Here is a 24509-nt window from a genome sequence, read left to right as displayed (position 1 = left end):
AAATCGGGCACACGGCCATGCAATCTCCATAGACAAACATTGCCAGTAGAATGGCATTACTGAAGAGCTAAGTGACTTTCAATGTGGCACCATCATAGGATGCCACCTTTCCAACTGTGGTGGAAAAGTACCCAACTATCATACTTCAGTAAAGGTAAAGATACCTTAATAGAAAATGACTCAAGTAAAAGGAAAAGTCACCCAGTAAAATTCTACTTGAGTAAAAGTATAAAAGTATTTGGTTTAAAATATACTTAAGTATCAAAAGTAGAAGTATAAATCATTTCAAATTCCTTATATTGAGCAAACCAGATGGCACCATCTTCTTGTTTTTTTTCATTTACAGAAAGCCACAGACACACTCCAACATTCAGACATAATTTACAAACAAAGCACGTTGGTTCAGTGTGTCCGCCAGATCAGAGGCAGTAGGGATGACCAGGGACGTTCGGTTGATAAGTGCGTGAATTTGACTATTTTCCTGTCCTGCTAAGCATTCAAATGTAACGAGTACTTTTGGGTGTCAAGGAAAATGTATGGAGTAAAAAGTACAATATTTTCTTAAGGAATGTAGTGAAGTAAAAGTAAAAGTAGTCAAAAATATACGTAGTAAAGTACAGATACCCCAAAAAATGACTTAAGTAGTACTTTAAATTATTTTTCCTTAAGTACTTTACACCACTGCTTTCTAACAAGTAAGTCAAATGTCTGCCCTGCTAGAGCTGCCCCGGTCAGCTCTAGTAACAACAATGGCTAAGCTGCAAAGCGGTAGGCCACACAAGCTCACAGAACGGGAACGCCAAGTGCTGAAACACATTGCATGTAACACTCACTACCGAGTTCCAAACAGCCTCTGGAAGCAACGTCAGCACAAGAACTGTTCGTTAAGGACCTTCAAGAAATTGGTTTCCATGGCTGAGCAGCTGCATACAAGCCTAAGATCACCATGCGCAATGCCAAGCGTCGGCTGGAGTGGTGTAAAGCTCGCCGCCATTGGACTCTGGAGCAGTGAAAATGCATTCGCTGGAGTGAGGAATCATTTTTCACCATCTGGCAGTCCCGATGGACGAATACCCGCCTGAATACATAATGCCAACTGTAAAGTTTGGTGGAGGAGGAATAATGGTCTGGGGCTGTTTTTCATGGTTCAGGCTAGGCCCCTTAGTTCCAGTGAAGCATACAACAGCATACAATGACATGCTAGACAATTCTGTGCTTCCAACTTTGTGGCAAAGTTTTGGGAAGGCCCTTTCCTGTTTCAGCATGACAATGCCCCCATGCACAGAGAATGGTGCTAGTAAATCTAAATGCTAGTATAACCAAGTGCAGCTCTTCAACTGCCCACACCCTCCCGCCTGACTGGCATAACTACTCTGGACGGTTCTGACCTAGAATATGTGGACAACTACAAATACCTAAGGTGTCTGGTTAGGCTGTAAACTCTCCTTCCAGACTCACATTAAACATCCCCAATCCAAAAATAAATCTAGAATCATCTTCCTATTTCGCAACAAAGCCTCCTTCACTCATGCTGCCAAACATACCCTCATAAAACTGACTATCCTACCGATCCTTGACTTTGTCGATGTCATTTACAAAATAGTCCCCAACACTCTACTCTGCAAACGGGATGCAGTCTATCACAGTGCCATCCGTTTTATCACCAAAGCCCCATATACCACCCACCACTGCGACCTGTATGCTCTCGTTGGCTGGCCCTCACTACACATCCGTCACCAAACTCACTGGCTCCAGGTCATCTATAAGTCTTTGCTAGGTAAAGCCCCGCCTTATCTCAGCTCACTGGTCACCATAGCAACACCCACCCGTAGCACGCGCTTCAGCAGGTATATTGCACTGGTCATCCCCAAAGCCAACACTTCCTTTGGCCGCCTTTCCTTACAGTTCTCTGCTGACTGGAACGAATTGCAAAAATCTCTGAAGCTGGAGTCTTATATCTCCCTCTCTAACTTTAAGCATCAGCTGTCTGAGCAGCTTACCGATCACTATACCTGTACAAAGCCAATCTGTAAATAGCACACCCGACTACCTCATCCCCATATTATTACTTACCCTCTTGCTCTTTTGCACCACAGTATCTCTACTTGCATAGCATCATCTGCACATCTATCACTCCAGTATTAATGCTAAATTGTAATTATTTTTGCCTCTAGGGCCTATTTATTGCCTACCTCCCTACTCTTCTACATTTGCACACACTGTACATAGATTTCTCTATTTTTCTTTTCTTTTGTGTTATCGACTGTATGTTTATTTATATGTAACTCTGTGTTGTTGTTTTTGTCGCACTACTTTGCTTTATCTTGGCCAGGTCGCAGTTGTAAATGAGAACTTGTTCACAACTGGCCTACCTGGTTAAATAAAGGTGAAAAAAAGGTCCATACTGAAATTATTTTTTGAGATTGGTGTGGAAGAACTTGACTGGCCTGCACAGAGCCCTGAACTCAACCCCATCGAACGGCTTTGGGATGAATTTGAACGCCAACTGCAAGCCAGCTCTAATCACCCAACATCAGTGCCTGACCTCACTAATGCTCTTGTGGCTGAACGGAAGCAAGCAATGTTCCAAAATCTAGTGGAAAGACTTCCCAGAACAGTGGAGTCTTTTAAAGCAGCAATGGGGGCACCAACGCCATATTAATGTCCATGATTTTGGAATGAGATGTTCGACGAGCAGGTGTCAACATACTTTTGGTCATGTAGTGTATAACTCCCAGAGATGGAAATAAAGCTAACCTAAGGATAGTATTTTTCATATTGGGATTGTAGAAAATGTGCCCAACTAGCTCGCTGGCTAGTGATTTTTTTCTTCTTAAATGTCCCACAGATTTTGGACCCGGGCTTGTAGGAATTGCGGTCTATTCGCCTGGCTGGCCAGTGCTCAAAATACTTAAATTCCATCCCTGAAAACCCTCATACAAAATCTGTAGTTTCTGTCTGAACTAGGCGTAACGATATCCTCCTTTTCTCTTCCTCAGACCTGGAGAGCCCAGAGGGTTTGGCTATCGACCACCTGGCCCGGCTAATGTTCTGGACGGACTCCATGAAGGACAGGATTGAGGTGGCCAAACTGGACGGAAGCCAGCGCCGTGTTCTCTTTGACACCGACCTGGTCAACCCCCGGCCCATCGTCGCTGACCCCTCCTATGGGTACGTGTCTTTGGACAATGTCTGACTTTGATTCCTTTGATGCAAATTTGCGATTAAATAAGCAGTTAATTCTTTGTGCTGAATATATATTGTCCTTAACCGCTAAGGCCTAGAATGATTTTGCTAGCGAATCTGTCATGGTTTAGATAGCACGTAGGTACAGTGGGGCAAAAAAGTCTTTAGTCAGCCACCAATTGTGCAAGTTCTCCCACTTAAAAAGATGAGAGAGGCCTGTAATTTTCATCATAGGTACACTTCAACTATGACAGACAAAATGAGAAATAAAAATCCAGAAAATCACATTGTAGGATTTTTAATGAATTTATTTGCAAATTATGGTGGAAAATAAATATTTGGTCACCTACAAACAAGCAAGATTTCTGGCTCTCACAGACCTGTAACTTCTTCTTTAAGAGGCTCCTCTGTCCTCCACTCGTTACCTGTATTAATGGCACCTGTTTGAACTTGTTATCAGTATAAAAGACACCTGTCCACAACCTCAAACAGTCACACTCCAAACTCCACTATGGCCAAGACCAAAGAGCTGTCAAAGGACACCAGAAACAAAATTGTAGACCTGCACCAGGCTGGGAAGACTGAATCTGCAATAGGTAAGCAGCTTGGTTTGAAGAAATCAACTGTGGGAGCAATTATTAGGAAATGGACCACTGATAATCTCCCTCGATCTGGGGCTTCACGCAAGATCTCACCCCGTGGGGTCAAAATGATCACAAGAACGGTGAGCAAAAATCCCAGAACCACACAGAGGGACCTAGTGAATGACCTGCAGAGAGCTGTGACCAAAGTAACAAAGCCTACCATCAGTAACACACTACGCCGCCAGGGACTCAAATCCTGCAGTGCCAGACGTGTCCCCCTGCTTAAGCCAGTACATGTCCAGGCCCGTCTGAAGTTTGCTAGAGAGCATTTGGATGATCCAGAAGAAGATTGGGAGAATGTCATATGGTCAGATGACACCAAAATATAACTTTTTGGTAAAAACTCAACTCGTTGTGTTTGGAGGACAAAGAATGCTGAGTTTTATCCAAAGAACACTATACCTACTGTGAAGCATGGGGGTGGAAACATCATGCTTTGGGGCTGTTTTTCTGCAAAGGGACCAGGACGACTGATCCGTGTAAAGGAAAGAATGAATGGGGCCATGTATTGTGAGATTTTGAGTGAAAACCTCCTTCCATCAGCAAGGGCATTGAAGATGAAACGTGGCTGGGTCTTTCAGCATGACAATGATACCAAACACACCGCCCGGGCAATGAAGAAGTGGCGTCGTAAGAAGCATTTCAAGGTCCTGGAGTGGCCTAGCCAGTTTCCAGATCTCAATCCCATAGAAAATCTTTGGAGGGAGTTGAAAGTCCGTGTTGCCCAGCAACAGCCCCAAAACATCACTGCTCTAGAGGAGATCTACATGGAGGAATGGGCCAAAATACCAGCAACAGTGTGTGAAAACCTTGTGAAGACTTACAGAAAACGTTTGACCTCTGTCATTGCCAACAAAGGGTATATAACAAAGTATTATTTTCCGCCATAATTTGTAAATAAATTCATTAAGAATCCTACAATGTGATTTTCTGGAGAAAAAAATTCTAATTTTGTCTGTCATAATTGAAGTGTACCTATGATGAAAATTACAGGCCTCTCTCATCTTTTTAAGTGGGAGAACTTGCACAATTGGTGGCTGACTAAATACTTTTTTGCCCACTGTAGGTTTGACGTAGGGTTGACAACACAAATCACTGGTGCTGTGTTCCTTTTTAAAGCTGTTGGTTTAAAAATATGGTTCTAAGCATTGTGACAGGAACATGTTTTCTATGGCTTGTTGTCCAGACGACTCTACTGGGCAGACTGGAACAGAGACGGGCCCAAGATCGAGATGTCCAACATGGACGGAACCGACAGAACAGTCTTGGTTAAGGACGACCTGGGGCTGCCCAACGGTCTGACATACGACCCTGAGAGCCAGCAACTGTGCTGGGCCGACGCCGGTAAGAGGCTACGCTAAACATGCAGACACTATCTGTAAAAAGCTATGTTAAATGTGCTTACACTATTGAAGTTGTTAAGAAGGTGTGCTAAACATGCTAACACTAGTGATGCTAGTAAGAAGCTATGCTAAACATGCTAACCCTATTGATGCAGGTAAAGACGCTGCACTAAACATGCTAACACTATTGATATTGTGAGCTAAACATGCTATGTAGCAATCCATGGGAAAATCCCACTGTACTGAGACAGTTCAGATGACTCAGTTAGTTGGAGCATGGTGCTAGCCAGTGGTGGATAAAGTACTGTATTGTCATACTTGAGTAAAAGTAAGGATACCTTAATAGAAAATGACTCAAGTAAAAGTGAAAGTCACCCACTTGAGTAAAAAAAGTAAAAGTATAAATAATTTCAAATTCCTTTATATTAAGCAAACCAGACGGCACTATATTATTTATTTATTTTATTTATGGATAGCCAACACTCAGACATAATTTACCAATGAAGCATGTGTGTTTAGTGAGTCCGCCAGATCAGAGGCATAAGGGATGACCAGGGATGTTTTCTTGCATATATTGGACCATTTTCCTGTGCGAAGCATTCAAATTACTTTTGGGTAGCAGGGAAAATGTACGGAGTAAAAAGTACATTATTTTCTTTAGGAATGTAGTGAAGTAAAAGTAAAAGTTGTCAAAAATGTAAATAGTAAAGTAAAGTACAGATACCCCAAAAACCTACTTAAGTCGTACTTTTTAAAGTATTTTTACTTAAGTACTTTACACCACTGGTGCTCACAGCAGGGATGTTGGTTTGACTGCTGCATGTTTTTTTTATTTTTTTTTACAGGTACTCGTAAGGTACAGTGTATGGACCCCAATGGTAGGAACCGTAGGACTATTGTGGAGGGGATTCAGTATCCTTTCGCCATCGTCTCCCATGGGAGGAACCTTTACTACACTGACTGGAGAAGGTATGATGACCTGGGTCCGGTTTCCCAAAAGCATCTTAAGGCTAAATTCATCGTTTGAACCTTGGTAGGAGCATCGTTAAATCTCCAAGCTGTTTCCCAAAACTATTGTTACTAAAGTTGCTCTTGAAAATGCTTGTTATTTACTGACTGCCCTTCTGTAGATTATCCTACTATACACATACAATCTCTGCTATACATAGAATCAAGATGTTCAGGCCTATCTGTCTCTCTGTGACTGACGATAACTGCAGAATGAAGTTGACCAGAAATACAAAGTCGCCAATGTCTTTGCAATTGTTACAAACAAGTGAAGGTGCTTCAAATTAAAACATGACTGCATTAAAATAGAAATACAGTAGGTCTAGCACTATAGGCTTCTAATTATTTATATATATATATATATATATTTAAATCATATAAAAATAAATTCTATATCAATAATTTGAGTTCTAATTTGCTAATTGTCAGCTACTGTCTGTAATTTTTGCCTAAAGATATACCTTTCATACCTGCTGTAAGCTGTGTACATGACGAATACAATTTGATTTGTTTAATTAATTCATACACACCTATTTCATGAGCATGCATCCATTTCCCATTACTTAAAATGCTCAGATTTGTATACATCAGGTCAGTATATGGCCCATTTTCAAAAGATTCATGAAAATAAAATAAAAACTTTGGCAATGAATGATCGAAAGGATTATTGTCATGTAGAATGTATTTTTTCACGGCAGTCAATAGAGTAAGAGCCTTCATTAGAATGGTAGTCGACTTCAAAGTTATGAGTATGAGGTTTATGCTCTCTTTCTTCATAGCCATTTGAAAGAATTCTATTCATTTAAAAAAGCGACTGTCTCATAAATGTCCATATTTGTTTAATGACCATGTTTATTTGATGTGACTAATGGTGAAAAAAGTACACAATTGTCATACTTGAGTAAAAGTAAATATACCTTAACTTATTCGGGATCGGTTTCCCTTCCACGGGACGGTTGAGCTAACGTAAGCTAATGCGATTAGCATGAGGTTGTAAGTAACAAGAGAATTTCCCAGGACATAGACATATCTGATATTGGCAGAAAGCTTAAATTATTGTTAATCTAACTGCACTGTCCAATTTACAGTAGCTATTACAGTGGAAGAATACAATGCTATTGTCTTAAGAGAGTGCCTAATTTTGAACATTCAAATGTATTAATAAACAAATTAGGCACATTTGGGCAGTCTTGATACAACATTTTGAACAGAAATGCAATGGTTCATTGGATCAGCCTAAAACTTTACACATGCACTGCTGCCATCTAGTGGCCAAAATCTAAATTCCACCTGTGCTGGAATAATACATTTTGGCCTTTCTCTTGCATTTCAAAGATGATGGTAAGAAGAACGTTTTTTTTTCTCCTTTGTATTATTTTTTACCAGATCTATTGTGTTATATTATCCTACATCCCTTTCACATTTCCACTAACTTCAAAGAGTTTCCTTTCAAATAGTACCAAGAATATGCATATCCTTGCTTCAGGGCCTGAGCTACAGGCAGTTAGATTTGGGTACGTAATTTTAGGCAAAAATTGAAAAAAAGGGGCGGATTTATTAATAGAAAATGAGTCAAGTAAAAGTGAGTTGGCCAGTAAAATACTACTTAATTAAAAATCTAAAGGTATTTGGTTTTAATTATACTTAAGTATCAAAAGTAAAAGTAGAAGTATAAATTATTTCAAATTCCTTATATTTATATTAAGCAAACTAGACGGCACCATTTTCTTTTTTCTTTACAGATTACTAGGGGATCACTCCAACACTCAGACAGCATTTACAAACTAAGCATTTGTGTTTAGTGAGTCTGCCAGATCAGAGGCAGTAGAGATGACCAGGGATGTTCTCTTGATAAGTGTATGAATTGGACTACTTTTCTGTCCTGCTAACCATTCAAAAAGTAACAAGTATTTTTGGGTGCCAGGGAAAATGTATGGAGTAAAAGTAGATCATTTTCTTTAGGAATGTAGTGAAGTAAAAGTTGTCAAATATGATTAGTAAAGTATTATTTAAAAAGTATTATTACTTAAGTAATGTATAGCACTAAGCATGGCTCAAACGTTGGCGTGTGGTCCCGAGGGGGCCCAGCGAATGTTTAGAAAATGCTCTGATAATGTCGTTTGCTGTTGCCAGGGAGGCGGTGGTTGCCGTGGACCGCACAACGGACAGAGAGACTGACGAGTTTCTGCCACAGAAGCGTTCACGAGTGTACGGCATTGCCACGACCCCAACTGAATGCCCACAAGGTAAGCCTCCTCACACTTCCTCACTCTCTCAATAGCCTTGGTTTGCATCCCACATGGCACCCTATAGGCTCTGGTCAAAATAAGTACACTATATAAGGAATAGGGTACCATTTGGAGATAGAAAAGGTTGGTGACCACTGACCTAGACTGAGTCAAGATCACTTTCGTAGTCGAAAGGAAGCCGAGATCCACCACTCTGATTTTTTAAAAACATGACTTAAAAAATATAACATTAACCTAATAAAAACAGTTCTGTAGGAATGAGGTTTGTGCAGTAGTCCTAATACATTATCACAGCATATTGGCTATATGCCTGGCCTGTCAATATTGTTATTCTCAGACCATATTATATTTCAAAACTCGAGCTTTGATAATAAAATAGATCAGTTGGTGTAGCGCTTGCAAGGCACAGCTGAGCATAAATGTAAATCATTCGCTGGACTGATTATAGGTACCTGCATCTGATGGTCATAATGCTTTCAAGACTGGTAACTCTGCAAAAAAAAGGTCAAATTATGACATCAGTGAACATCAGATCGGAAAGATCTAGAAAAAGAGACCAGCGTTTCCGAGTTGGATGGCGGGTCAAATAAAAAATGTTCAGTCGGATCTGTTTTTTTTCTTCAGATTTGCGAGTTCCCAGTTGTTTTGAACACGGCACTAGCCTCAGCAGAGGGTCTGCCTCTCATGGTCCCTCCTTCCTGTCCTCTGAGGCTGACCAGAGAGACGGGACACAGACTTCCACCTGATGGCAAAACTCGAGTCGCACTGCATCTGCCTCAGGCACAAATTCCTGTTTTTCCTATGACCCGAGAAAGTGAAATACTCCTTGATATTAAAACAGACACGGCAAGCTGCTAATAGTAATAAAAACGCAGGGCTATCGATACACCTGGCTACTCATTCATTGCAGCTACAGCGCGAGTGGAAGTAGAGAGAAGCACGTTTTATGTTTTGTAATAGTGTTGAATAAAAACAGTGTTGACAGTGCTGAATAAAACTCAGACGTGAACTCACTCATAAAAACAGCTGCTCTTTGCTGTGTTATTTGACAGTCTCTCTGGTCATGGTTTTAAAAGTCATGAAACCTCTCATAGGCTAGGGTCGTGGAAGCTGTAGGTAGGCACAGTGATTTGAGCTATCCAATTGGCCAACGCAGTCGGAACACTCAATTTCACCAGAGATCTCCTGGTCCACAGGGTAGGCAGTTTGCCTTTTCAGACAAATTAAATGGTTCAAAATAGGAACACTTTGTATCCCGGTGCGCAGGGCTTCTGAATCAAGTGCACCTACCGCCTACAGTCAAACACAAAAAAAGGGACCCTTTATGCCTTTATCGTCTGCTTTTCTCCAGAAATGTTTGGTGATCGACTGGTTAGTGACCACTGGTGTAGGTCTATACAATAAACACACACGCACGCCATCTGAATTTATGTCCAATTCTATTCCATGGAATTGATCCCAACTCTAATGGTTGTGGTTCTAGACTAGTTATATAGCACTGAATTAGTCAAGTTGGATACATAGCTTTAAATACACAGCTGTACATGGATACAGCTGAGAGTCTCATAATTGTAAGGTTACAGCTGGCTATGCAGAGGTTCACTTTACTCAGCAACCGCCCGATTTTCCCTGGATGCAATTACTCGGGTCGGGCGGAATGTGCACCGTCTGCCATGTTCATACATCTGGGGTCCCGCTGGATTCATCTGGTCTGATCCAATCCACCATGGGGGTCTGTTCTTACTTTCTGGCCTTAATTTGTGTACAGTATGAGTGGTATAGTAAGTACTTATAGTATAGTTGGCTATGTGCTGTAGATCGCCTAATGAGTGTCGACGAACGGTGGCCATTCAACATGCAGAATTGTCGTGAAATGACGGCCGATGTTGAAAAAGAAAATGATGCCCGATGTTGTGTGATTAAAGGCTTTAGGATGGTGAACCGCCAGCCAACTGCTTTTAACCATTCATCAAGACAGTCTTTTTAAAATTTGGATTCAAGGGGTTTTAGGTTTAGACATGCAGCAGTCCCTGCCTTACATTAAAGCAGTCCCTGCCTTACTGCTAATGCAGAGGTACAAATGGTTGGGTTAGGGTTAGGGTTAGGGTTTACAAACTATTACGGACTACGAAGGGAAGCACAGCTGCAAGCTGTATTTACATTACAAAAAAAATTATCAAATGGATCAGAAAATAATGCCAAAATAATTTGTAAATAAATACCTGAAATATACAGTTGAAGTTGGAAGTTTACATTTACACAGAAGTTGGAAGCCATATACATTTAAACTCAGTTTTTCACAATTTCTGACATTTAATCAGAGTAAAAAATCCCTGTCTTAGGTCAGTTAGGATCACCACTTTATTTTAAGAATGTGAAATGTCAGAATAATATTAGAGAAAATTATTTATTTAAACTTTTATTTCTATCATCACATTCCCAGTGGGTCAGAAGTTTACATACACTCAGTTAGTATTTGGTAGCATTGCCTTTACATTGTTTAACTTGGGTCAAAGGTTTTGGGTAGCCTTCCACAATAAGTTGGGTGAATTTGGGCCCCTTCCTCCTGACAGAGCTGCTGTAACTGAGTCAGATTTGTAGCCCTCCTTGTTCGCACACGCTTTTTCAGTTCTGCCCACAAATGTTCTATTGGATTGAGGCCAGGGCTTTGCAATGGCCACTCCAATACCTTGACTTTGTTGTCCTTAAGCCATTTTGCCACAACTTTGGAAGTATGCTTGGGGTCATTGTCCATTTGGAAGACCCATTTGCGACCAAGCTTTAACTTCCTGACTAATTTTCTTCAGATGTTGTTAATATATCCACATAATTTTCCTTCTCATGATGCCATCTATTTTGTGAAGTGCACCAGTCCCTCCTGCAGCAAAGCACCCCCACAACATGATGCTGCCACCTCCGTACTTCACGGTTGGGATGGTGTTCTTCAGCTTGCAAACCTCCTCCTTTTTCCTCCAAACATAACAATGGCCATTATGGCCAAACAGTTCTATTTTTGTTTCATTAGACCAGAGAACATTTCTCCAAAAAGTCTGGAAAAAATGGTGGTTTTGGAGCAGTAGCTTCTTCCTTGCTGAGCGGCCTTTCAGGTTATGTTGATAGAGGACTCATTTTACTGTGGATATAGATTCCTTTGTACCTGTTTCCTCCAGCATCTTCACAAGGTCCTTTGCTGTTGTTCTGGGAATGATTTGCACTTTTCGCAACTCATCTCCTTCCTGAGCGGTATGACGGCTGCGTGGTCCCATGGTGTTTATACTTGCGTACTATTGTTTGTACAGATAAATGTGGTACCTTTAGGCGTTTGGAAATTGCTCCCAAGGATGACTCAGACTTGTAGAGGTCTACAATTTTTTTTTCTGAGGTCTTGGCTGATTTCTTTTGATTGCAGTACACCTCCAATTGACTGAAAATATTTCAATTAGCTTGTCAGAAACTTCTAAAGCCATGACATCATTTTCTGTAATTTTCCAAGCTGTTTAAAGGCACAGTCAACTTAGTGTATGTAAACTTCTGACCCACTGGAATTGTGATACAGTGAAGTGAAATAATCTGTCTGTAAACAATTGTTGGAAGAATGACTTGTCTCATGCACAAAGTAGATGTCCTAACCGACTTGCCATAACTATAGTTTCTTAACAAGACATTTTGGAATGGTTGAAAAACTAGTTTTAATGACTCCAACCTAAGTGTTTGTAAACTTCCGACTTCAACTGTACATATTACCTCAATTACCTTGAATAACCGGTGCCCCCGCACATTGTACCGGAACCCCCTGTGTATAGCCTCGCTACTGTTATTTTATTGTTGCTCCTTAATTATTTGTTATAGTTCTATTTTTATTTCATTTTCTTTCTTTAAAGGATCGGACCCGTTTTTTCAATTTTCGCCTAAAATGACATACCCAAATCTAGCTGCTTCATGCTTTAGAACCTGAAGCATGGACATGCGTATTCTTGAAACCATTTTAAAGGAAACACTTTGAAGTTTATGGAAATGTTCAATTCATGTAGGAGAATGTAACACATTAGATCTGATAAAATATATATATATTTTTTTACCATAATTTTTTAAATGCAAGGGAAAGGCCATAATGTATTATTCCAGCCGAGGTGCAATTTAGATTTTGGCCACTAGATGGCAACAGTGTATGTGCATCATTTTAGGCTGATCCAAAGAACCATTGTATTTCTGTGTAAAAAAAGATGTATAAAGACTGCCTAAATGTGCCTAATTGGTTTATTAATACATTTCAAGTTCATAACTGTGCACTCTCAAACAATAGCATTGTATTATTTCAATGTAATAACTACTGTAAATTGGACAGTGCAGTTGGCTTAAATTATTGTTAATCTTTCTGCCAATATCAGATATGTCTATGTCCTGGTTAATGTTCTTGTTACGTACAACCTCATGATAATCACATTAGCCTATGTTAGCTCAACCGTCCTGATGGAGATCCACCGATCCTGTAGAGGTTTTAATAATAGAGCTCTCAGTCTGGTTTACATTACTGCATAATCAAGACCGCAGGACCAAGAACAGTGTAAATCTGTTCTGACTGTCTTTTTCAAAGTACTCTGGGTGTCTGAAACACTCCTAGAGCATACAGTAAATGTTTTTGTGTGTGTGAAATGTCACATGTTATCAATTAAACAGTTTTTAGTGTACGAGTATGTAGCTGTGTATGTTGTTATAGCACTGTGAATATCCCTACTGCTGCTTTTGGTGGGGTTTGCTCTTATTCTTATTCAGACCACATTTATTGTGCATTTGATATCAAAGTACAATTTAAAGTACAATTGTGCCAAATGGCTAGAAACTCCTGTAAATGATGGTATATGTTATCCAAATGTCTTCCACAGCATATAACTACTGCTCGAACAACGGAGGCTGTTCACACCTTTGTCTACCTCGCCGCGGCGGCTTCACCTGCCGGTGCCCAGACGTGGTGGACGGAAGCTGTGTAGAGAGGAACTTGTGAGGACTGAAGAGAGATCAGTAGATTCTCCTGCTAACTGCACAAAAGGAGTTGTGACACGTGTGCCTTCCAACTTCCTCTTTAGAGGAAGAAAGATAAGCTGCATCCGGCTGCCGGTTGCTCTGTGGCCCAAATCCATTCAGATCGCTAGGCCTCTATTGCTCAGTTCCTTGTTGATTTCCCTCTGGCAGATCTGAGAGGATTGGGTAGTTTGTAAGGATATGATAGGGATCTCTACTGTAGTTCTCTGGTTGGTTAGGTGGAGTTGCTATCCTATTGCTTCCACCTATCTAGTCCTTTGACATTGTTACTGTGTGTATTTGAAACCTCACAAATTATTTTGGCATTATTTTCTGATCCATTTGATAAAACGTCACATTGTATTTTTTGTATTGTAAATAAATACCGGAAATATACAGTTGAAGTCAGAAGTGTACATACACCTTAGCCAAATACATTTAAACTCACAATTCCTGACATTTAATCCTAGTAAAAATTCCCTGTTTTAGGTCAGTTAGGATCACCACTTTATTTTAGAATGTGAAATGTCAGAATAATAGTAGAGAGAAGGATTTATTTCAGAATTTCTTTCTTTCATCACATTCCCAGTGGGTCAGAAGTTGACAAAAACTCAGTTAGTATTCGGTAGCATTGCCTTTAAATTGCTGAACTTGGGTCAAACGTTTCGGGGAGCCTTCCACAAGCTTCCCACAATAAGTTGGGTGAATTTTGTCCCATTCCTCCTGACAGAGCTGGTGTAACTGAGTCAGGTTTTTTTAGGCCTCCTTGCTCACACACACTTTTTCTGTTTTGCCCACACATTTTCTATGGGATTGAGGTCAGGCCTTTGTGATGGCCACTCCAATACCTTGGCTTATTGTCCTTAAGCCACAACTTTGGAAGTATGCTTCCAAAGTTGTTGTCCATTGTCCATTTGGAAGACCCATTTGTGACCAAGCTTTAACTGATGTCAAGACTGATGTCTTGAGATGTTGCTTTAATATATCCCCATAATTTTCCTTCCTCATGAAGCCATCTATTTTGTGCACCAGTTCCTCCTGCAGCAAAAACCCCTACAAAATGATGCTGCCACCCCCGTGCTTCACAGTTGAGATGGTGTTCTTTGGCTTGCAAGCCTACCCATTTTTCCTCCAAACATAACGATAGTCATTATGGCCAAACAGTTCTATTTCTGTTTCTTTAGACCAGAGGACATTTCTCCAAAAAGTACAATCTTTGTCCCCATGTGCAGTTGCAAACTGTAGTCTGGCTTTTTCATGGTGGTTTTGGAGCAGTGGCTTCTTCCTTGCTGAGCGGCCTTTGTCGATATAGGACTAGTTTTACTGTGGATATAGATACTTTGGTACCTGTTTCCTCCAGCATCTTCACATGGTCCTTTTCTGTTGTTCTGGGAATTATTTGCACTTTTCGCACCAAAGTAAGTTCATCTCTAGGAGACAACGCGTCTCCTTACTGAGCGGCATGGCGGCTGCTTGGTCCCATGGTGTTTATACTTGCGTACTATTGTTTGTACAGATGAACGTGGTACCTTCAGGGTTTTGGAAATTGCTCCCAAGTATGAACCAGACTTGTGGAGGTCTACAATTTTTTTTCTGAGGTCTTTGCTGATTTCTTTTGATTTTCCCATGATGTCAAGCAAAGGGGCACTGAGTTGGAAGGTAGGCCTTGAAATACATCCACAGGTACACCTCCAATTGACTCAAATGATGTCAATTCGCCTATCAGAAGCTTCTAAAGCCATGACATCATTTTCTGGAATTTTCCAAGCTGTTTAAAGGCACAGTCAACTTAGTGTATGTAAACTTTGGACCCACTGGAATTGTGATACAGTGAATTATAAGTGAAATAATCTGTCTGTAAACAATTGTTGGAAAAATTATTTGTGTCTTGCACAAAGTAGATGTCCTAACCGACTTGCCAAGACTATAGTTTGTTAACAAAAAAATTGTGGAGTGGTTGAAAACTAGTTTTAATGACTCCAACCTAAGTGTATGTAAACTTCCGACTTCAACTGTAGACCTATTATCTGAAGTACACCTTTCCAGTGGTGCGCTTGATGAACAGTTATAGCTGACTACTACTGTGAAGGTGTACAGATTGTTGGGCATAACGCCAGGTTGTTGGTGTTTGACTGCCACAAGCCTATCTGGAGAGAAGTTGGCCCAGTGCCTTTTGATGACCTCATTCTCCCCATAAGAGGGTTGACAGCCCACCATAGGAGTGTTACATAAGGTTAACACATGTACTGTGTGTGCAGCTGTGCGGCGACTGTGGGAAAAAAATAGGACATTTACAATCTGTACAGCTGTCCTATTAAACCTTTTTTTTTAAATTTTTTTACAAGTTTGGTGTACATTGTCTTTGTTCTTGTTAGTACAGTAACATGTTAGTTATCAGGAAGCTATTTGTCTTTTTTGAAGGCATACAGTAACTTTAATACCAGTTTGTGGTTTGTGAATTCACACATTGTCATTTGTATATGCATTACATTTCTAAAAGATCTCAAAATGAACTGTGGCGAATGCAACATCTCTGGCCACAGCCTAAGTAAGTAAGCCTTGTCTGAGCCAGAACAGCCAATAGGGCAGAAACCCATCTCCTGTGTCTGTAGCGTGAAGCAGCTTGATGTACAAGTACACCTATCGACAGAATGCTAGTCAATCAAAGGGCTGGACCATAAATTCATCTCCTTAATTCTGAGTGCAAAGCAGTGGCATTGGTCCCATTTTGTAAGTCTTTGGTCTGACTCGACAGGGGATTGAAACAAACAAAAGCATTTTAATTGACAAGTATAGTGCTAATTTAGGCTACATTTGGTACAAAGACATTCTTGTGCAAGGAAAAAAATGACTGTGTCAAATGAAAACAACAGAATAACACATGTTCACTCTGGTATAGTTTAGACAGGTAGGGACATGGATGAACCTGGTTTAACCCCTGGACTGAGACTGGTGTCAACCAAGAAATTTGGACAAACATCTTTATTCATGTTTTTGCAAGCATCTTCCAGTACAACAAACAAAAGCATTTTAATTGACAAGTAATAGTGCTAATTTAGGCTACATTTGGTACAAAGACATTCTTGTGCAAGGAAAAAAATGACTGTGTCAAATGAAAAGAACAGAATAACACATGTTCACTCTAGTTTACACATCCTTCGCTTTGCATTTCGTGAACAAAGTCATAGATTTCCAAACATCTTTTCCTGGTCTTTTCCTGACCCTGCATATTGCACTCATCACTTGTGGGCCAGTATTCGATCCATGTCCGCTCACCCAATACATAGTCGAATCTAGAAACAAAGACATAGCTCTTAGCAGGGTTTGCGGTCTAGTAGTGTGACGGAAATATAGTTACAGTTAATAAAATAGCTCATTTATAGCTTTTACTTCAAGGATGAAAGTAGTCTATGGGCCAGGAGAAACTGTAATCCATGGTTAAGTTTTCTTTAAACAGCCACTACAAACTTGAGCCACTGCTAGCATAAAAATCATTGAAAGTGATGGGGGCATGTGAGAATGTAAAAAAATGTTTTCTCCAAATCACCGAAATCAATGAATAACTCCATATTTGGCTTGATGTTACTTAAAGGTGATTTGGCCATTCAAAAATAACATGCTCACATCCCCTCCATCACTTCCATTGATTGTTAGCTAGCGGTGGCTAAAGTAATGGCTGTTTAAGTAAAGGCTGTTTAAGGAAAAAACAACCATTGATTACAGTTTTTCCTGGCCCATAGACTGCTTTAAGGTTGAGGAACCATCTAACATCAAGTTGTAAATACTGAACTACTCCTTTAAAGCTGATACTGCATTCCATTGTTTGTTTAATCCTATCTACACTTGAAAGGTTAAATCAGGAATCTGAATCCACAATGAGGTTTCAATACAGCGCCCCCTTTTGGTCATCCAGGGTTTATACATATTGACTAGAACTCACAACCATTTAACAACAGTATGAGCCATCTGTTTTAGCAGACCACACCACCACACACCATCAGTCAGTGGTTGGGAAAAAATACAACAAGTTGACATGACCACCATTGTCATCTATTTCTTCTTAGGATGTAGCTACAACTATGAATGTATAATCCTCATAGTTTACATGTTTTTTGTCAAATGCATAGATGTGTATGAAACGATAAGCAAAAACATAGAATTTATGTCCATATGGGGAAATGCACCATACTTTCTTTTAAATTTTGTGTAACGTCAGTAGTCTAGTCAAGGTAGCATCATGCTAAATATATTGGCACACTCCACTTACCAAGATCATTTCCAAATAAGGCAGGCTTTCACCTGCTTTTATAGTAAGACTTCAGGTGGAACCACCCAGCACATCTAGAAGGGAGTGTATTTCATACAGAACCCCTCCCTTGAAATGACGTAGAGGCACCTTCTCAAGGTGCCTTTACATTATGATTTCATTGGTACCGCTAGGGGCGAAAATAGCTAGATTTACTACTAAAATACCAAAACATATCACTTTTGCAACGAACGGTCAAACTGAAGACCAGAATAGATGCGTATCACTATAACTGAGCCTAAAATGTCTGGTTTACGATTAAAAAACATATGTTCATGAAAGTTGCTTTTTGAAAAAATATGAGTCGTGGGCAAGATTTCTCTTCAAAACCCTTTTGAAACTAGCGTAATGAAATGAGACCTTTCTTACCCGTGACCACTCTGGATTAGATCTGCAGTGTCTCCAATGAGCAGGTAGCTCTGGCCTTCTTTCAGATCTAGTGCCTCTCTACAGGAGGGGTGGGCCAGGAACAAGCGTTTTCCCCCTTCTAACACATAGTCAGTGCCTAAAGAGAAATGAAACATTTAACGTTGATCTCATTTTGGTAAAGAACTTTGGTTTTAAACTTTCTGGAAAAAGAGTGGCTTGCAAAACAAAAACATTTGCATTTGTGTGAAAAACCATATTGTGTTTCTAGGGAATATTTGGGTCGCTTCACAAATATTTTCACAAGTTTTCACCATCATTGTAAAGCCCTATTTACTTTGTTGCTTTGGTAAAGTCATTTCTGAAGATGTTTACTTATTTCATGTGATTAGTGATTCATTAACAGTTGTCCCTCAGTTTTTGCTAAAGAAACATTGAACATTTAATAGTCAAATCAAAATGTACAAGCAGGTGAGCTGGCCGTTTTCTGGTGTTTAATTGTGGAAAACTGAGCACATTAAACATAACAAGTCAACCCTGTTACTCATCGATAGGAAGGCTAGAAATATTTTAACAAGTGAAATATTTGTATTAAGCTTGCATTCAATTGCCCCTCTCTGTTGCACACTACAAGCTTCCATTTCCCCTGTCAGAAGGGAAGTTAATGGTTGATTCAAGATGAAATCGTCAACACTGTTATGATCAACCCTGTCACTATAGTAATTTCTTTTAAATAAACCTCTTGAGATTGGGAAACATGTTTTTATGAATTTGATCAATGAAAATGAGGTGAAAAATTCAAAATATATATTTTTGACAAATTACACTACCCAATGATAGGCATTCTATTTGCGGAATGACACATTTGTGTTGAAGTGAGAGGAGCATTTGAAAATGTTAACAAAATATCAACTGCCACTGATTATACACATAGTCCTACTCCATTATAATCCAGCAGTGAATGATTCTCATTTGGGAACTCCGGACTAAACATTAAGGACTTATCCTACCTTCTTTAATAATCATTTTTATTTCCATGAGGTATGTGTCGGTGTAGGACTCCAATGTTGCATTGACCATGGAGGCTTTGAAAACTGTGAAAAAAAGACAGAGTCATATGAATAAATTAACATATCATTTTGTTCAATTTAATAAAACCTGTGTTGTGTCCAGTAGGGAGAAAACACAAATGGTCCCATTGCAAAGCACTTTGTGTCATACTACTGAACACAATTGTCTACCTCAACAGACTTACCATAATCCATACGAGTTTCGCAGGCTTTGTCCAACAATTTTATTTCACTCACGTCTCCAAGTTTCTTCTGGTAGCTACAGCTCTCTATGAAAGAAAGGTCATGTGTATGAACATTTCAAAGTAACCAGACAATCTATATAGTGAGGACAGTATTACTTTGGCATTCAGAATATTAACATTAGGCTGAAATTCAGAACATGTTTTGTGCGAACATTCCACTCCTTGTACTCTGTGTCATTGTCAAACATGGCATTGTACTCCGTGTCATTGTTTGGCATGACAAGGTGTCACAAGGAGTTGAAAGATGACAGAAACAAACTGTTTCCCTGGCAACATTAACATATTATTGTACAGGCAAATTGATTATTCGATGTGAAAATGGAACACAACATTTAGGTTTTTCCTGAACATTGAATGGATGATGGAGGGATTGTTGACAATGGTAAAAGGATCAGAGTAGAGTAAGCTGATCCTATAACTGCAACTACTTTTTGGCAGCAATTTGGTCACCGAGGCATGGTACCTTCAGCACAACGGCACACATCATCTTGACAAAGCCGGTTCAGGGTTCCATCCTTCTTCATTGGGTGGTAGAACTTCACACAGCGGTTCTCTAAAATGACAAAAGTCCCTTATTCAAAACAATTTCTTCTGTGTGTTGGCATTTCTAGTGAATGCATTGTAGTCTATGAGGTACATGTGAGTATTTGTGCTTATATCAGACCTGGGTTCAACTAGTTTTTCATTTTCTTTCAAATACTTTGAGTGTTTGATTGAGCCTACCTGGAATGCCAGATGGGCAGGGTTTATACTTTTGGGAATATTCCATTGGCTCCATTCCACCAGACAAGCTGAATCAAGCACAGGTTAAGTATTTTAAAGAAAGGTACATTCTATTTAAACCAGGTCTGGTTCATCTCACCTCTCAAATAAAGCATACCTTGAGCATAGTATTCATAAACGGTGACCCCGACAGGTTGAAGCAGACCTACATCTTGTACCTTGTGTATTCTGAACGCCACTTTTTCTGGTAGTTTAAAAGATACCTTAATGGATACCGGAGATATAGTGAAAGTTGAATAATACAATTAAGTTACGTCATTGTAAACATGTCACTGAGCAGAAGAAAGTCATTACAATACCAGTGTGGCATGCAGTCACAAACAGATACCTGGTCAAGATAGATGATGAGGGAGCCCCTCTCAGACAACTTTTGGTCCATTTCAAACTTCTGAATGTACTTTTCCCTCCCGGTTGACAACTGCAAGCAAAAACACGAGTGAACTTTGAACCATTAATGTTTATTGTATTATCCACAAAAAAAATCTGAAATGAAGAAAAACTGTGTTTGGCAATGCTGTGCTAAGAAGTGTTCATCCAGGTTGAGGGATTAAGAGTAATGCCATAACTACACCAGAGCTCACACTGGTGAGGTTAGCATAGGGCTAACATGTGCCAGGTTATCTGATGGGACCAACTACAATGTAGCGTTCTATCACGTGAAACAACATAAACAATTTTAGCGACTCGTCCAGTTAAAAATTGATACACTAAAAAGTAACTGATTGGCAAATGGTGCTGTTTGACTGCTGTTATGGAAAAGTGTTCTCTCGCGTCCAACTACGTCAATGATTTTAATTCGCTAATATGGAATTTGCCAGGTAATGTAATGCGAACAGCTAACATGTAGCCTTTGATCACGTGCCACTACGTCAACAATTTTATTCGGCTGTTGATTAATCATTAACAAAACCTTTTTTTTTTATGTTTGCAAGTATGGACCCAATTGATTTTACAGGGAAATATTACAATTAGGCTAATAAAAGACTATTAAGGGTAAGAGTACATACAGATCTGCTATCTTAATTTGACCATGTTTCTCACAGCAGGAAGATAATCCTGTAGCAACAAGACATTTTTATTAGCATGTGGATTATAACTACTGAACATTTTTGTAGGGGTTGATACATTTTTCGTTAGGGCAAATCAAGTCTAATTTGTGGAAACTTTAGAAGCCTTTTTAAACCTCAAATACAGCACAATTTGCATTTCACTGCGACAGCACAGGGATCAAATTAAGACCGCATATCTGAAAGCTGTTTTGCTAGGTATGTATCACCGAAATTGCCCAGCCAAAAGAAACACTGTGATCCCTCTCTGACATCCAATGATTCCAGGCGTTCTGGAGAAACAGCCTTGACTCCAGGCATTCTAGGAGATCTGCAAGAAGCACAGTCAACACTAGAGGTTGACCGATTAAAATCGGCACGGCCGATTGATTAGGGCCGATTTAAAGTTTTCATAACGCTCTGTAATCAGCATTTTTGGATGCCGATTATGGCCGATTACATTGCAATCCATGAGGAGACTGCGTGGCAGGCTGACAACCTGTTACGTGAGTGCAGCAAGGAGCCAAGGTAAGTTGCTAGCAAGCATGAAACTTATCTTATAAAAAACAATCAGTTTTAACATAATCACTAGTTAACTACACATGGTTGATGATATTACTAGTTTAACTAGCTTGTCCTGTGTTGAATATAATCATTGCGGTGCCTGTTAATTTATCATCGAATCACAGCCTACTTCGCCAAACGGATGATGATTTAACAAAAGCGCATTCGTGAAAAAAGCACAATCGTTGCACCAATGTACCTCACCATAAACATCAATGCCTTTCTTAAAATCAATACACAAGTATATTTTTTTAAACCTGCATATTTAGTTCAAATAAATTAATGTTAGCAGGCAATATTAACTAGGGAAATTGTGTCCCTTCTCTTGCGTTCAGTGCAAGCAGAGTCAGGGTATATGCAACAATATATGCAACCATTTCTTCCCAACAAAGACCGTAATTAATTTACCTGAATTTGACATAATTATGACATAATATTGAAGGTTGTGCAATGTAACACCAATATTTAGACTTAGGGTTGCCACCCATTCTATAAAATACCGAACGGTTCCGTATTTCACTGAAAGAATAAACGTTTTGTTTTCGAAATGATCGTTTCCGGATTTGACCATATTAATCACCTAAGGCTCGTATTTCTGTGTGTTTATTATAATTAAGTCTATGATTTGATATTTGATAGAGCAGTCTGACTGAGCGGTGGTAGGCAGCAGCAGGCTCGTAAGCATTCATTCAAACAGCACTTTCCTGCGTTTGCCAGCAGCTCTTCGCAATGCTTGAAGCACAGCGCTGTTTATGACTTCAAGCCTATCAACTCCTGAGATTAGGCTGGCGATACTATAGTGCCTATAAGAACATCCAATAGTCAAAGGTACAGTGCCTTGCGAAAGTATTCGGCCCCCTTGAACTTTGCGACCTTTTGCCACATTTCAGGCTTCAAACATAAAGATATAAAACTGTATTTTTTTTGTGAAGAATCAACAACAAGTGGGACACAATCATGAAGTGGAACGACATTTATTGGATATTTCAAACTTTTTTAACAAATCAAAAACTGAAAAATTGGGCGTGCAAAATTATTCAGCCCCCTTACGTTAATACTTTGTAGCGCCACCCTTTGCTGCGATTACAGCTGTATGTCACTTGGGGTATGTCTCTATCAGTTTTGCACATCGAGAGACTGAAATTTTTTCCCATTCCTCCTTGCAAAACAGCTCGAGCTCAGTGAGGTTGGATGGAGAGCATTTGTGAACAGCAGTTTTCAGTTCTTTCCACAGATTCTCGATTGGATTCAGGTCTGGACTTTGACTTGGCCATTCTAACACCTGGATATGTTTATTTTTGAACCATTCCATTGTAGATTTTGCTTTATGTTTTGGATCATTGTCTTGTTGGAAGACAAATCTCCATCCCAGTCTCAGGTCTTTTGCAGACTCCATCAGGTTTTCTTCCAGAATGGTCCTGTATTTGGCTCCATCATCTTCCCATCAATTTTAACCATCTTCCCTGTCCCGGCTGAAGAAAAGCAGGCCCAAACCATGATGTTGCCACCACCATGTTTGACAGTGTGGATGGTGTGTTCAGGGTGATAAGCTGTGTTTCTTTTACGCCAAACATAACATTTTGCATTGTTGCCAAAAAGTTCCATTTTGGTTTCATCTGACCAGAGCACCTTCTTCCACATGTTTGGTGTGTCTCCCAGGTGGCTTGTGGCACCTTTAAACGACACTTTTTATGGATATCTTTAAGAAATTGCTTTCTTCTTGCCACTCTTCCATAAAGGCCAGATTTGTGCAATATACAACTGATTGTTGTCCTATGGACAGAGTCTCCCACCTCAGCTGTAGATCTCTGCAGTTCATCCAGAGTGATCATGGGCCTCTTGGCTGCATCTCTGATCAGTCTTCTCCTTGTATGAGCTGAAAGTTTAGAGGGACGGCCAGGTCTTGGTAGATTTGCAGTGGTCTGATACTCCTTCCATTTCAATATTATCGCTTGCACAGTGCTCCTTGGGATGTTTAAAGCTTGGGAAATCTTTTTGTATCCAAATCCGGCTTTAAACTTCTTCACAACAGTATCTCGGACCTGCCTGGTGTATTCCTTGTTCTTCATGATGCTCTCTGCGCTTTTAACGGACCTCTGAGACTATCACAGTGCAGGTGCATTTATACGGAGACTTGATTACACACAGGTGGATTGTATTTATCATCATTAGTCATTTAGGTCAACATTGGATCATTCAGAGATCCTCACTGAACTTCTGGAGAGAGTTTGCTGCACTGAAAGTAAAGGGGCTGAATAATTTTGCACGCCCAATTTTTCAGTTTTTGATTTGTTAAAAAAGTTTGAAATATCCAATAAATGTCGTTCCACTTCATGGTTGTGTCCCACTTGTTGTTGATTCTTCACAAAAAAATACAGTTTTATATCTTTATGTTTGAAGCCTGAAATGTGGCAAAAGGTCGCAAAGTTCAAGGGGGCCGAATACTTTCGCAAGGCACTGTATATGAAATACAAATGGTATAGAGAGAAATAGTCCTTTAATTCCTATAATAACTACAATCTAAAACTTCTTAACTGGGAATATTGAAGACTCATGTTAAAAAGAACCACCAGCTTTCACATGTTCTCATGTTCTGAGCAAGGAACTTAAACGTTAGCTTTTTTACATGACACATATTGCACTTTTAATTTCTTCTCCAACTGTGTTTTTGCAGTATTTA

At 39.7% G+C, this 24509-nt stretch overlaps 2 protein-coding genes across 2 annotated transcripts in view; one reads left to right on the top strand and one right to left on the bottom strand.

Annotated features, from left to right (window-relative positions):
• The window catches only part of LOC112230397 (nidogen 1a), an 80351-nt gene extending 66506 nt beyond the window's left edge, over window positions 1-13845 (top strand). The window contains exons 16-20 of the mRNA XM_024396686.2: window positions 3000-3171; window positions 5017-5174; window positions 6019-6142; window positions 8315-8427; window positions 13314-13845. Coding sequence (XP_024252454.2) covers window positions 3000-3171; window positions 5017-5174; window positions 6019-6142; window positions 8315-8427; window positions 13314-13432 — 686 coding nt within the window. The 3' untranslated portion in view covers window positions 13433-13845. The remainder of the gene's footprint in view (window positions 1-2999; window positions 3172-5016; window positions 5175-6018; window positions 6143-8314; window positions 8428-13313) is intronic.
• A 2363-nt stretch (window positions 13846-16208) lies between these two features.
• The window catches only part of LOC112230398 (complement C3), a 44796-nt gene continuing 36495 nt past the window's right edge, over window positions 16209-24509 (bottom strand). The window contains 7 exon segments of the mRNA XM_024396687.2: window positions 16209-16742; window positions 18125-18260; window positions 19132-19215; window positions 19377-19460; window positions 19900-19989; window positions 20317-20422; window positions 20548-20637. Of these exon segments, the coding sequence (XP_024252455.2) occupies window positions 16592-16742; window positions 18125-18260; window positions 19132-19215; window positions 19377-19460; window positions 19900-19989; window positions 20317-20422; window positions 20548-20637 (741 nt within the window). The 3' untranslated portion in view covers window positions 16209-16591.

This window comes from Oncorhynchus tshawytscha, linkage group LG32 (genome assembly GCF_018296145.1).
Source record: "Oncorhynchus tshawytscha isolate Ot180627B linkage group LG32, Otsh_v2.0, whole genome shotgun sequence".
Taxonomy (NCBI): Eukaryota; Metazoa; Chordata; class Actinopteri; order Salmoniformes; family Salmonidae; genus Oncorhynchus; species Oncorhynchus tshawytscha.
This window is presented reverse-complemented; position numbering and strand designations above follow the sequence as displayed.